Raw genomic sequence first — 13,997 nt, 5'->3', positions numbered from 1 at the left:
TGCCATCAAGGGTGGCAGTATTACATATTTCCGTATATATTTGACTAAAATGTTTAATCCACCCCTCATCTGAAATATTTGCCTCTAAGGGGGTATTCGTGTCGTCAGAAAAGAGAGGCTGATTTATTATTTTCCAGAATAGGCCACTATTTTTTGGGGTTTCTGGTTCTAGAAGTTGAGCCAGAGCATTGTCTTTCAGTTCCTTCTTTCTTTCTAGGATAGTTTTTTTATATACATTCCTTGCATTAACTATATCTGCACGATTTTTGGGAATTGCTTTTAGTGCTTTTAGCAGTACTCCGTGCGCTTTTGAGAATTTCTTATCGAACCATCTTTTGCCCACTAGCGACTTCTGCCTGAAATTGTTCTGGAGACTACGGTTAATTTCCATGCAGATATTATCAAATGCTACTAAAACCTCTTTAGGATCTGTACTTTCTGCTAAACATGTTGAGACTTCATTCTCTGTTTTGGATAAGACCTCTTGAAGAAAGATTTCAGGGACTACTTTTGTCCATTTCAGCCTACGATTCTGATCTTTAACCTCAAGGTTCAAGCCCCCTCTAACTTTTACTGTTTTAAAAAAAATAAATTCAGTATTCTTCAATACAAGTAAAACAGGATTATGATCACTAAAAACTGACACCTCTGTATAATAATTTAACACATTATTTAACAAAGAAGAGGACACAAAAATATAATCTATAACAGTACCCATATCTTTTCCCTTAAACGTAGGGGACCTATTATTACCATCCCCGCAGCCTGACTCATATAGATTCCATCTTGCAAGAAAAAAATCAAGATATTCTCCACGCCTAGTATGTTCCAGATGAACAGATGAGGAAAGGGGAGGACCTTCATCATCCCGTCTAATACATGGTAGAGTGCATGGGTGTATATTAAAGTCCCCTAGTACTATTAATTCAAAAATATTTACGTTAATACTATAGACTGACAAAAATTTATCCAGTACTTCCAAATTTTGATTGGTACACTCATTTGCATGTGAGTTATAAAAATTAACAAAAAGAATCTTGGCCTTATCTTGGGTAGAAAGCTCAACAATTAGACAATTTTCGGAGCCCGAAGAGCACTGAGTTAGTGTACCTTTAATGTCCAATTTAAATAGACTTAATAAGCCCCCCTTGGGTCTTCCTGCCACACTACTGGTAGCTGGGTTGCAGAAGTGAGTATAACCATCCAGGGAGAAGCTGCTCATATAGTCCCAAGTCTCTTGCAGGGCAATGATGTCAAAAGATTTTAATGTCATTTCCCATTCGGCAATCCCAATTTTGTTCTTTAAACCGGCAATGTTCCAAGTGGCTATCTTAAGGGATGGTGCTAATGACTGAGTAGAGTTCCCCAGGGCATCGGGCAGTCAATCATTTTCCTCCAATGATGATAGGGCAGTATAACGGTTATAAAGAGGTAGGATGTTATCAAACTGCCTGTTCGCTGACTGAAAACCATGTCGGTCCCCACTGTTTTGAACCCAAGACATATTCACAGATGCATTCGGAACACAACCAACCATCCCTCTTCCGTGCCCATTTAGAGGGTTCCTTTGCTCATGGGGCAATCGATATTGGGTATTATCCAGGTGGTTATAAAAAAAACCAAGGGGTCTAACACGTACCGAGTTTTCCAGGGTTGGCAAAGTGGCAGCTCTAAGGAGGACTGTTGCCACATGTTGTGGATATTTAAGGTTATAATAATACAATCCCCTCTTATGTTTTTTGTACCATTGCCAATCCAACTAACTCTACGGGTAAATAATATATCATTAGCAAAGGCACACGGAAAACCACAATTCCGATTCAGCCAGGCAAGTGTTTTATTTTTAAGGGCATCATAAGTTTCTAACCTAGGATCAATCAAACAGGAATCAACCTCTGGTACATTTGTTAATACCACGGTGTATGGAACACACTCCGGAGGAAGATTGATAACATTTTTACTCCTAGGTCTACTTCTCCCGACAATATCTACCCCTACTAAATTATCCTGATTGCTTTTTTGTGCTATTTGTGGTTGTCCTGATATTTGTGCTAATGTGGTTCCCGCTCTAGATAGATTCGAAGATGGAATATTCAGAGCAATTACGGCTGAAGAAGCCTGAGCATTAGCCCCTGAGCCATTAACCCTGTTGCTATCTAAAGCATGTGCTATAGGACCCACTGTATTATTACCCATTGTACCCGATGAGCCAGGTTGAGGGCTCGACAAGGTGGTAGACCGGGTCATACAAGAATCTAAAAGACCTTCCAAACTATTGACCCTTAGGAGCACTAGATCTAACTTTGCCACCAGGGGTCTAATCAGTGCTTCCAATTTGAACTCAAGAATGGTTACCAAAAGGTCAATCTGAGCTGAATGCAGAATACTTATTTATGGGCTCCGGGGTATCTCCCCTTTTGAGAGATATTGAGCCTGGCTTTTTGGTCTTCCGAGCCACTACCCTCTTAGCAGGAGCCTTCCTACAAGCACGCACCACTCTCCGTGTGGGAGATTGAATTAGAGAGGGCCCTGGTGATGGTGTCGGGCTCAGACTTGGGATAGATTCAATACAAATTTCCTGCTCCTCCGTGGGTACATCAATACTTGTATCATCATTATTAGAATTAACCAGGCTACTATAGGGCATCGGTGAGGTAGGCGGACACTGCCTTGTAGGTGACGTTTCTGGATTTACCCTGCTCAGTGATAATCTCCTATCCTTGTTAATCTTACTGACTACTTTAACAAGATAATTGTCCATTGTCCTTGTGTCATTGTTAACCGCCAATTTGGAGGACCTAAGTTTGGACATAATAGGGCCAGCAAATGCTAACTACCCAATGAAAAATACAGGCGCAACAATAGATTGCCTAATTATTGAAGAACACTATAATATTGATAAGGTCAACAAACATAATATACACAATAGGCAATATTAAAAAATGGTAGATTACTACATATGCGGGTTCCGAGTTCAGCAAGCCAAAGTCCGTGGCCCTGCCCTGCCTCCTCCTGCCCCGGACGGCCACAGACGGCCCGCCCTCTGCCCGGGCTCAGCCCGGCGCCGCCCGCACGCGTCCCGCGTTCCGCCGTTAAGTAGCGCCTCCGGGCGCTGGTAGTGACGTCAGGTGCGCGCCGGTAGATGCTGGGGCACCTGTGGGATGTGGTCCGTGGCTGCTGCGGCATCTCACTGGCTCACGCCACTACCCCAAGTTGCTGTCTCGTCCTTCCTCCAGGGATGCCAAGTACATGAGGGCTTCTGCACCAGGGAGGTGAGCTTTTTCACGGGGTCCCAGGAGCTCTCGGCGCTCCGCCATTAAGTAGCGCCTCCGGGCGCTGGTGGTGACGTCAGGTGCGCGCCGGTAGATGCTGGGGCACCTGCGGGATGTGGTCCGTGGCTGCTGCGGCATCTCACTGGCTCACGCCACTACCCCAAGTTGCCGTCTCGTCCTTCCTCCAGGGATGCCAAGTACATGAGGGCTTCTGCGCCAGGGAGGTGAGCTTTTTCACGGGGTCCCCAGTATGATGTCAAGGTTGCATGCATGGTCCATTGGGGTGGGTGGGTTTCCAAGGGTGGGGTGGCACCAGGTGTCGTCCCATGCAGAGGGGGTGGAGCTGAGGATGAGGACTTCTGTTTTCTCCGAGTTGAACTTCAAGCAGCTGTTCCTCATTCAGGTCGTGACAGCTTTCATCCCTTATTGAAAGTTGTGCCTGGTGATGTCAGGTTCCTTGGTGAGGGACAGGATGAGCTGGGTGTCATCGGCATAGGAGACGATGTTGAGCCTGTGGTTTCTGACGATCGTTGCGAGGGGGGCCATGTAGACCTTGAAGAGTTAGGGGCTGAGGGAGGATCCTTGGGGTACTCCACATCTGAGCTCTGTCGGTTCTGAGAGGAAGGGTGGGAGTCTTATTCTCTGTGTTCTGCCTGAGAGGAAAGATCATATCCAGTCTAAGGCCTTTCCTCGGCGTCATGGAGCCTGGTGGCTAGTGTGCGGTGGGAGATGGTGTTGAAGGCTGCTGATAGGTCCAGGAGGCTGAGGGCTGCCGTATGGCCTTGGTCAAGGAGGGCGCGGATGTTGTCAATGGCAGTGAGGAGGGCGATCTCAGTGCTGTGGTTGTTGCAGAATCTGGATTGAGAGGTGTCTAGGATGTTGCTGGTTTCTATGAGTGTGCTAGTTGGGTGTTGATGGCCTTTTCGATTACTTTGGCAGCTAAAGGAAGCAGTGAGATGGGCCTGAAGTTCTCGAGGTCCGTCGGGTCTGCGGAGGGCTTCTTTAGGAGGGATTTGACTTTGGCGCACTTCCCGTTGTCGGGAAATGTGGCTGTAGAATGTGGCTGTCTCGAGGAAGCAGTTGATAGTTTGGCGTAGCTCGGGTGCGATGGCGAGCCTGTGGAAGATGTGCGGCGAGCAGGGGTTAGAAGGTGCTCCAAAGTGGAAGCTCCTCATGGTCTTTAGGGTGTTTTCTGTGGTGGAGGGATCCAGGTGAGAAGGATCCGTTGTGTGGCTTCTTTGGGGGTGGGGTTGGGGCAGTGCAGTGGTCTTGGTCATCGAAGTTGTCGTACAGCGTCTTGATCTTGAGGTGAAAGAAGGAGCTGAGTTTGTTGCAGAGGTCTTGGGAGGGAGGGATATCGGTTGTTTCGCTGTTGGGATTAGCAAATTCTTGTATGATGGCAAAGAGTTCCTTAGAATTGAGGACATTGGAGAGAATTCTGTCGTGTATTAAGTTTTTCTTTGTTGATTTGATGAGTGGTTGGTGTGCTGTGATGGCTGTTTTCTAGGGGGAGCGTGCTTCCAGGGTTTTGCTGTTTCTCCTCGTCTTATCCAGTCATCGGCAGGTGTGCTTGGATTCTCAGAGATCCATGGTGAACCAGTTGGCTCTCTTGTTGAGTCGTGTCGTGGTGTTCTGGAAGGGGGCGAGAGTGTTGACGAGTTGGCAGTCCATTGGTGGAGTTTGCTAGCCGCTGTGTTGCCGTCTGCCGTAATAGGGGGTGGAGTGCAGGTGGGGACAGAGGTGAGGTGTTCTTAAGAGACTTTGTTCCAGCTTCTGCATGAGAGGCGATGCGTGTGCTTGTGTGTGGTGGGGTTCGTAAAGGAGAAATGGATGCAATGGTTGTCAGTCCACAGCAGTTCTGTGGTGTGGCTGAAGCAAATGTTGTTTCCTCTGGTGAAGATGGGGTCGAGTGAGTGACCTGCTGTGGGGGTGGAGACGGGTTGCTTCAGTCCTAAGTTGGTGAGGTGGAAATTCAGGTCTCCAAGTAGTATGCAGACTGTAGAGGCGAGGGCATGGGGTGTGATGTGGTCGGCGATGACATTGGTGAAGGGGGTGCTGGGTACGGGAGGTCTGTATGCGAGTGTTCTGCGGAGCATCGTTCTGGGGTTTGGTTGGATCTGGAAGTGGATGTGGATGTGTTCCATGAGGGGGGGGGCGAGGCTTTGTCCAAGTGAGTGGCTGTCAATCGGAGGGAGCGTATGTGGGCAATGGCAAGGCCTCCTCCTGGGTGGTTGAGGCAGTCTTTCCTCAGGATCTTGTATCCCTCAGCGATGGCTGTTGCGATGTCAGGTGCGGAGCTGGCGTTGGTCCAGGTCTCTCTAAAGAAGGAGACGTCGGGTGTGTTAGTGTTGAGGAGGTCCCAGATTTCTACTACATGTCTATGCAGGGAGCATACATTGAGGAGAATGCAGCTCAGGTTTGTGTGAGGTGGCGTCCGGTGGGCTGGAGGTAGCTGCCGGGGTCTGAAGGAGGTAGATGAAGGTGTGTCGGCAGGAGATCAGGTCTTGGGTGTTGCTCAGTGTTGAGAGCTGGCAGTTGTTGTTGCATGCATGGAGAGTGCTATGGTCATAGCGGCGGGGGGTCAGGGGACCAGTGTCCCTGGTGCTGTTCGCTGTTGCGTCGTGGCCGGGTGCAGACATGCTTGCCATTGGCGTGCCTTTGGCGTGCCAGCAGCGCAGCCGCCAACATTAAGTAGGGGTCAGATAAGGGCGATTAGCTCGGAGGCAGGAGCGACACGCTGGTGGGGGGCAGGTGGAGCAGCAGCTGCAGGTAGTGCGGGAAGAAGGAGTGGGGAGGGAAAGAAGTGAAAGGAGAGGGAAAGAGTTGCAAAAAAGGCAATAGTAAGAAATGAAAAGGCAAGATAGAAAGAAAGAAGAAGACGCAAAGAGACAAAGAGACAAAAAAGGATAAAAAGGCAAAGAGACAAAAGACACAGAATTTAGCGGAATGGCAGAAGAGCAGGGTGCTCTTCCACTAGAGCACCAGGGATGAGGAGCAGACAGGAGCCTGCAGGTGGAGGACGGCCTCGAACACCTACCTGCCAAGGAGCTCAAGCGGCGCTAAGGGCAGGGCCTTAATGGTGGAGCTGCGCGGGGGGAGAGCAGTGACTCTGACCAGGAGAAGCAGGCTGGTGGATATTGCATGTAGTGTGCTTAGTAGGAGAGAAAGAAAGAATGGTATCCCTCTGTGGAGTGTCACACTCTACACCATGTAGGTGGTGTCGTTGGGAGGGTGTTGTCTCTGTTGTGATCCTGAGTGGGAAGTGTTTCCTTGTGGGCCGGTGACCAGTGTGGAGGGAGCGCAGTCGCATAGGATGGATAGTATGAATGAGGAGGTCTGAGAGACTCCTGCATAGTCTAGAGCGACAGCCACCTATCAGTGTATTCTAACTGGCAGACTACCGGAAGAGTGCAGTGATAGATGTCTGACACTCCAGAGTACTGCCAGAGAGAATACACTGATAGGTGGCTGTTACTCCAGAGGACCACCAGAAGAGTGCCGCGAGAGGTGGCTGTCACTTCAGAGTAATAACAGAAAAGTTCAGTGACAGGTGGCCGTCATTCGAGAGTACTACCAGAAGAGTGCAGTGATAGATAGCTGACATTCCAGAGTATTGCCAGAAGAGTGCAGTAATAGATGGCTGACACTTCAGAGTACCACCAGAAGAGTGTTGTGATAGGTGACTGTCACTCCAGAGTACTAACAGAAGAGTGCTGTGATAGATGGCTGACACTCAAGAGTACTGCCAGAGAGAATATACTGATAGGTGACTTTCACTCCAGAGTACTACCAGAAGAGTGCAGTGATAGGTGGCTGTCACTCCAGAGTACTAAGAGAAAAGTGCAGTGATAGATGGCTGACACTCAAGAGTACTGCCAGAGAGAATACACTGATAAGTGGCTGTCACTCTAGAGTCCTGACAGAAGAGTGTAGTAATATATGACACACTCCAGAGTACTGACAGAAGAGTCAGTGGCAGGTGGCTATCACTCCACAGTACTACCAAAGTACAGTGAGACATGGCTGTCACTCCAGTGACCTACCAGAAGAGTAAAGTTACAGGTGGCTGTCACTCTTGAGGATTACCAGAAGAGTACAGTGACAGGTTGATGTCACTCTAGAGCACTACCAGAAGATTCCAGTGACAGGTGCCTGTCACTCCAGAGTACTTCCAGAAGAGTGCAGTGAAAGGTGGCTTACACCCCAGAGTACTACTAAGAGTGCAGTGACAGGTGGCTGTCACTCCAGAGTACTACCAGAAGAGTGCAGTGACAGGTGGCTGTCACTCCAGAGTACTACCAGAAGAGTACGGTGATAGGTGGCTGACACTCCATAGTACTACCAAGAGTGCAGTGATAGATGGCTGTCACTCTAGAGCACTACCAGAAGAGTGATGTGATAGGTGGCTGTCACTCCAGAGTACTACCAGAAGAGTGCAGTGATAGGTGGCTGTCACTCTAGAGCACTACCAGAAGAGTGCAGTGATGGGTGGCTGACACTCCAGAGTCCTGCCATACAGAATACACTGACAGGTGGTTGTAACTCTAGAGTACTACCAAAGTTCAATGATACCTGTCTATCACTCCAGAGACCTAGCAGATAGAGTACAGTAGCAGGCAACTGTCACTCCACAGGACTACCAGAGAGTACAGATACAGGTGGCTGTCACTGCAGAGTACTACCAGAAGAGTGCAGTGATAGATGACTCTCACTCCAGAGTACTTCCAGATAGAATACACTGCTAGGTGGGTGTAACACAAGAGTACTACCAGACAGAGTAGAATGGCAGGTGGCTGTCTATTGCTGTATTCTCTCTGGCACTAGTGTAGAGTGGCAGCCACATATCACTGCACTCTTCTGTTAGTACTCCAGAGTGACAGAAATATATCACTGCACTCTTCTGGTTGCACTCTATAGTGACAGACACCTATCACTGCACTCTTCTAGTAGTTCTCTGGAGTGACAGCCAGCTATCACTGCAATATTCTGGTTGTACTCTGGAGTTAAAGACGCATATCACTGCACTCTTCTGGTTGTACTCTATAGGAACAGACACCTATCACTGCACTCTTCTGGTAGTTCTCTGAAGTGACAGCCAGCTATCACTGCACTCTTCTGTTAGTACTCTGGAGTGACAGCCACCCATCACTGCAATGTTCTGTTACTACTCTTGAATGAAAGCCAACTGTCACTGCACTCTTCTGGTAATACTCTAAAGGGACATCTAGCTCTCACTGCACTCTATCTAGTAACATAAAACACCTCCCTCACTACATCAGAGCCTCATCCCCACTTCTTGATTCACACACCAGGCTGAAGGGCTGGTTCTTCAAATAACTCCATGGGGAAAACAAGCCTATTCATCTGCTGAAGTGCTTGGATACCCTCACGGGTGGTTAGTGTGCCATATATATCGTCATAACATAGCATAGTCTGGAGTTTCAGCTGCGTATCACTGTATTTTGTCTGACAGTACTCTGGAGTGACAGCCATTTATCACTATACTCTTCTGTTAGTACTCTGGAGTAACAGCCCCCTACCACGGTATTGTTCTGTTAGTACTCTGTACAGACAGCCACCTATCACTGTATTGTTCTGTTAGTACTCTGGACTGACAGCCACCTATCACTGTATTAGGTCTGGCAGTACTCTGGAGGACAGCCACCTGTCACTGCACTCTTCTGTAAGTACTCTGTAGATCCAGACACCTATCACTGCTCTCTCCTGGTTGTACTCTAGAGTCACAGCCAGCTATTACTGCACTCTTCTGGTAGAACTCTGGAGTGACAGCCAAGTATCACTGTATTTGGTCTAGCAGTACTCTGGAATGACAGCCATCTATCACTGCACTCTTCTGCTAGTACTCTACGGTGTCAGTCACCCATCACTGAACTCTTCTGGTAATATTCTGGAGTGACAGCCACCTATCACTGTATGCAGTCTGGCAATACTATGAAGTGACAGACAACTATTACTGCACTCTTCTGGTAGTACGTTGGAGTGACAGCCACCTATCACTAGACTCTTCTGGTAGTACTCTGGAGTGACTGTCATCTATCAGCACACTCTTCTGGTAGTACTCTGGAGTGACAGCCACCTATCACTGCACTTTCTATTAGTACTCTACGGTGACAGCCACCTATCACTTCACTCTTCTAGTAGTACTCTAGGGTGACAACCACCTATCACTGCACTCTTCTGATAGTACTCAGGGGTGAGAGCCACCTATTATTGCACTCTTCTAGTAGTACTCTAGAGTGACAGCCACCTATCACTATATTTGGTCTGGCAGTACTCTGACGTGGATAGCCACATATCACTGCACTCTTTTGGTAGTACTCTGGAGTGATAGCCACCTCTCACTGCACTCTTCTGATAGTACTCAGGGGTGAGAGCCACCTATTATTGCACTCTTCTAGTAGTACTCTAGAGTGACAGCCACCTATCACTATATTTGGTCTGGCAGTACTATGACGTGGATAGCCACATATCACTGCACTCTTTTGGTAGTACTCTGGAGTGATAGCCACCTATCACTGAACTCTTCTGATAGTACTCAGGGGTGAGAGCCACCTATTATTGCACTCTTCTGGTACTACTCTGGAGTGACAGACACCTATCACTACACTCTTCTAGTAGTACTCTAGAGTGACAGCCACTTATCACTATATTTGGTCTGGCAGTACTTTGACGTGGATAGCCACATATCTCTGCACTCTTTTGGTAGTACTCTGGAGTGATAGCCACCTATCACTGCACTCTTCTAGTAGTACTTTAGAGTGACAGCCACCTATCACTACACTCTTCTGGTAATACTCTGGAGTGACAGCCACTTATCACTGTATTTGGTCTGACATTAGTCAGGAGTGACAGCCACCTACCACTGCACTCTTCCGGTAGTACTCTCTAGAGAGAGACACCTGTCACTGCATTTGGTCTGTCAGTACTCTGGAGTGACGTCCACTATCACGGCACTCTTCTGGTAGTCCTCTAGAGTGACGGACACCGATCACTGCTCTCTTCTGGTAGTACCCTGTAGTGAGAGCCACCTATTACTGCACTTTTCTGGTAGTACTCTGGAGAGACAGCCACCTAGCACTGCACTCTTCTGGGTAGTACTCTAGAGTGACAGCCACCTATCACTACACTCTTCTGGTAATATTCTGGAGTGACAGCCACCTATCACTATCACTGTATTCGGTCTGACAGTAGTCTGGAGTGACAGCCACCTATCACTAAACTGTTCTGGTAGTACTCTAGAGTGACAGACAGTTATCATTGCACTTTCCTAGTAGCACTCTGTAGTGACTCCCAGATACTGCTGCACTCTGTGTGCCACATGAAGGCCTGGTTGATATCAGTGGGGGTTCATGCCGTGATAAAGCACACTGATGGTAATAGTGTCACATTAGCATGAAAAGGGATCCATGACTTCACAAAGTCACTACAGGTCTGTGCCATACGTGTAAGCACCAGATTTGTAGTACTATATACTCAAGAGAGATTTTGCTTCATGCCTGCTCTGCTTAAGTACATCATGTAGGTTTCTATACACTTCTGTGAGAGCGAGGGTCTAAGACCACGTTGGTTCATCCTCACTCTCACCACTGTGTGTTGATCATTCCTCTCCATGGATGTATGACGTTACAACGCATACTTTTACAACGCATGCACTTACAACGCATTTTTTACAACGCACAATCCATTACAACGCATTACATTAAGACGCATGACACTACAACGCATTTTTAAAAACTACCTTTACAACGCATTTCCATTACAACGCATACTACCTTTACAACGCATACCATTACAACGCATAATATTAAATTGCATTTAAGGTAAGTATTAGATAGTATAGGGGTAAAAATTACTTTTCTAACTCCAGGGGGTGCAACAGTAGGGTAAGTGTTGGATAGTATAGGGGTAAAAATTACTATTCTAACTCCAGGGGGTGCAACAGTAGGGTAAGTGTTGGATAGTATAGGGGTAAAAATTACTATTCTAACTCCAGGGGGTGCAACAGTAGGGTAAGTGTTGGATAGTATAGGGGTAAAAATTACTATTCTAACTCCAGGGGGTGCAACAGTAGGGTAAGTGTTGGATAGTATAGGGGTAAAAATTACTATTCTAACTCCAGGGGGTGCAACAGTAGGGTAAGTGTTGGATAGTATAGGGGTAAAAATTACTATTCTAACTCCAGGGGGTGCAACAGTAGGGTAAGTGTTGGATAGTATAGGGGTAAAAATTACTATTCTAACTCCAAGGGGTGCAACAGTAGGGTAAGTGTTGGATAGTATAGGGGTAAAAATTACTATTCTAACTCCAGGGGGTGCAACAGTAGGGTAAGTGTTGGATAGTATAGGGGTAAAAATTACTATTCTAACTCCAGGGGGTGCAACAGTAGGGTAAGTGTTGGATAGTATAGGGGTAAAAATTACTATTCTAACTCCAGGGGGTGCAACAGTAGGGTAAGTGTTGGATAGTATAGGGGTAAAAATTACTATTCTAACTCCAGGGGGTGCAACAGTAGGGTAAGTGTTGGATAGTGTAGTGTAATATTATGCGTTGTAATGGTATGCGTTGTAATGGTAGTATGCGTTGTAATGGAATGCGTTGTAAAGGTAGTTTTTAAAAATGCGTTGTAGTGTCATGCATTGTAATGTCATGCGTTGTAATGGATTATGCGTTGTAAAAAATGCGTTGTAAGTGTAGTGCGTTGTAACAGTTGCGTTGTAAAGGTTGTTCCCCCTCTCCATGCTCATACCAATCTCCTCTCCATGCATCAAGAGGTCAGAAATATAGAAAGACCACCTGCTACTCCTGAGTTACCCCTACATAACACCTCAGGTCTCACCGTGCTTACGTCCCAGGTACCGCATGATGGCGCCAGACTGGTAAAGGCAGAAGTCTCCTTCCTTCAGCCGGGGCATCTGACCAAAGACCTAAAGAAAGTGCAAAGAGAGCTGTTAGTCACAGAGAGGGTGGTGGGAGAGATGCAGAGTACATTCTTAGGTATAGAGGGGCTGGGGATAAGACAGGCTACTTCTTTTATTATAGTTGGGCCAGTCAGCAGAGGTAGGAAGAGTAGCCTTGGATACATGGATGCTGGTGGAAGAGGTAGGAAGATAAGCCTTGGATACAGAGGGGGTGTGGAAGAGGTACGCAGAGCAGCCTTAGATACAGAGGGGCTGATGGAAGATGTATGAAGAGAAGCCATAGATACAGAGGGGCCCTGGAAGAGGTAGGAAGAGCAGCCTTGGATACAGAGGAGCTGGTGAAAGAGGTAGGAAGAGCATTCTTGGATACAGGGGAGCTGGTGAAAGAGGTAGGAAGAGCAGTCTTGGATACAGAGGAGCTGGTGAAAGAGGTAGGAAGAGCAGTCTTGGATACAGAGGAGCTGGTGAGAGAGGTAGTAAGAGCAGCCTTGGATACAGAGGAGGTGGTGGCAGAGGTAGGAAGAGCAGCCTTGGATACAGGGGAGCTGGTGAAAGAGGTAGGAAGAGCAGTCTTGGATACAGAGGAGCTGGTGAAAGAGGTAGGAAGAGCAGTCTTGGACACAGGGGAGCTGGTGAAAGAGGTAGGAAGAGCAGTCTTGGATACAGAGGAGGTGGTGGCAGAGGTAGGAAGAGTACCCTTGGATACAGAGGAGCTGGTGAAAGAGGTAGGAAGAGCAGCCTTGGATACAGAGGAGGTGGTGGCAGAGGTATTAAGAGCAGCCTTGGATACAGAGGAGGTGGTGGCAGAGGTAGTAAGAGTACCCTTGGATACAGAGGAGCTGGTGAAAGAGGTAGGAAGAGAAGTCTTGGATACAGAGGAGCTGGTGAAAGAGGTAGGAAGAGCAGTCTTGGATACAGAGGAGCTGGTGAAAGAGGTAGGAAGAGCAGTCTTGGATACAGAGGAGGTGGTGGCAGAGGTAGTAAGAGCAGTCTTGGATACAGAGGAGCTGGTGAAAGAGGTAGGAAGAGAAGTCTTGGATACAGAGGAGCTGGTGAAAGAGGTAGGAAGAGCAGTCTTGGATACAGAGGAGCTGGTGAAAGAGGTAGGAAGAGCAGTCTTGGATACAGAGGAGGTGGTGGCAGAGGTAGTAAGAGCAGTCTTGGATACAGAGGAGGTGGTGGCAGAGGTAGTAAGAGCAGTCTTGGATACAGAGGAGCTGGTGAAAGAGGTAGTAAGAGCAGTCTTGGATACAGAGGAGGTGGTGGCAGAGGTAGGAAGAGCAGTCTTGGATACAGAGGAGCTGGTGGCAGAGGTAGTAAGAGCAGTCTTGGATACAGAGGAGGTGGTGGCAGAGGTAGTAAGAGCAGCCTTGGATACAGAGGAGGTGGTGGCAGAGGTAGGAAGAGAAGTCTTGGATACAGAGGAGGTGGTGGCAGAGGTAGGAAGAGCAGTCTTGGATACAGAGGAGGTGGTGGCAGAGGTAGTAAGAGCAGTCTTGGATACAGAGGAGGTGGTGGCAGAGGTAGTAAGAGCAGTCTTGGATACAGAGGAGCTGGTGAAAGAGGTAGTAAGAGCAGTCTTGGATACAGAGGAGGTGGTGGCAGAGGTAGGAAGAGCAGTCTTGGATACAGAGGAGCTGGTGGCAGAGGTAGTAAGAGCAGTCTTGGATACAGAGGAGGTGGTGGCAGAGGTAGTAAGAGCAGCCTTGGATACAGAGGAGGTGGTGGCAGAGGTAGTAAGAGCAGTCTTGGATACAGAGGAGGTGGTGGCAGAGGTAGGAAGAGC

At 47.8% G+C, this 13,997-nt stretch overlaps 1 protein-coding gene across 1 annotated transcript in view; it reads right to left on the bottom strand.

The window, feature by feature from the left end:
• LOC146839357 (glutathione S-transferase P 1-like) overlaps positions 1–13,997 on the bottom strand; it is a 74,188-nt gene that overhangs the window by 37,390 nt on the left and 22,801 nt on the right. The window contains exon 4 of the mRNA XM_085650349.1: positions 12,130–12,217. Within this exon, the coding sequence (XP_085506475.1) occupies positions 12,130–12,217 (88 nt within the window). The remainder of the gene's footprint in view (positions 1–12,129; positions 12,218–13,997) is intronic.

The sequence above is a fragment of the Triturus cristatus genome, chromosome 4_1 (genome assembly GCF_964204655.1).
Source record: "Triturus cristatus chromosome 4_1, aTriCri1.1, whole genome shotgun sequence".
NCBI lineage: Eukaryota > Metazoa > Chordata > Amphibia > Caudata > Salamandridae > Triturus > Triturus cristatus.
Note: the sequence above shows the minus strand (reverse complement) of the source record. Positions and strands in the feature narration are given on the sequence as shown.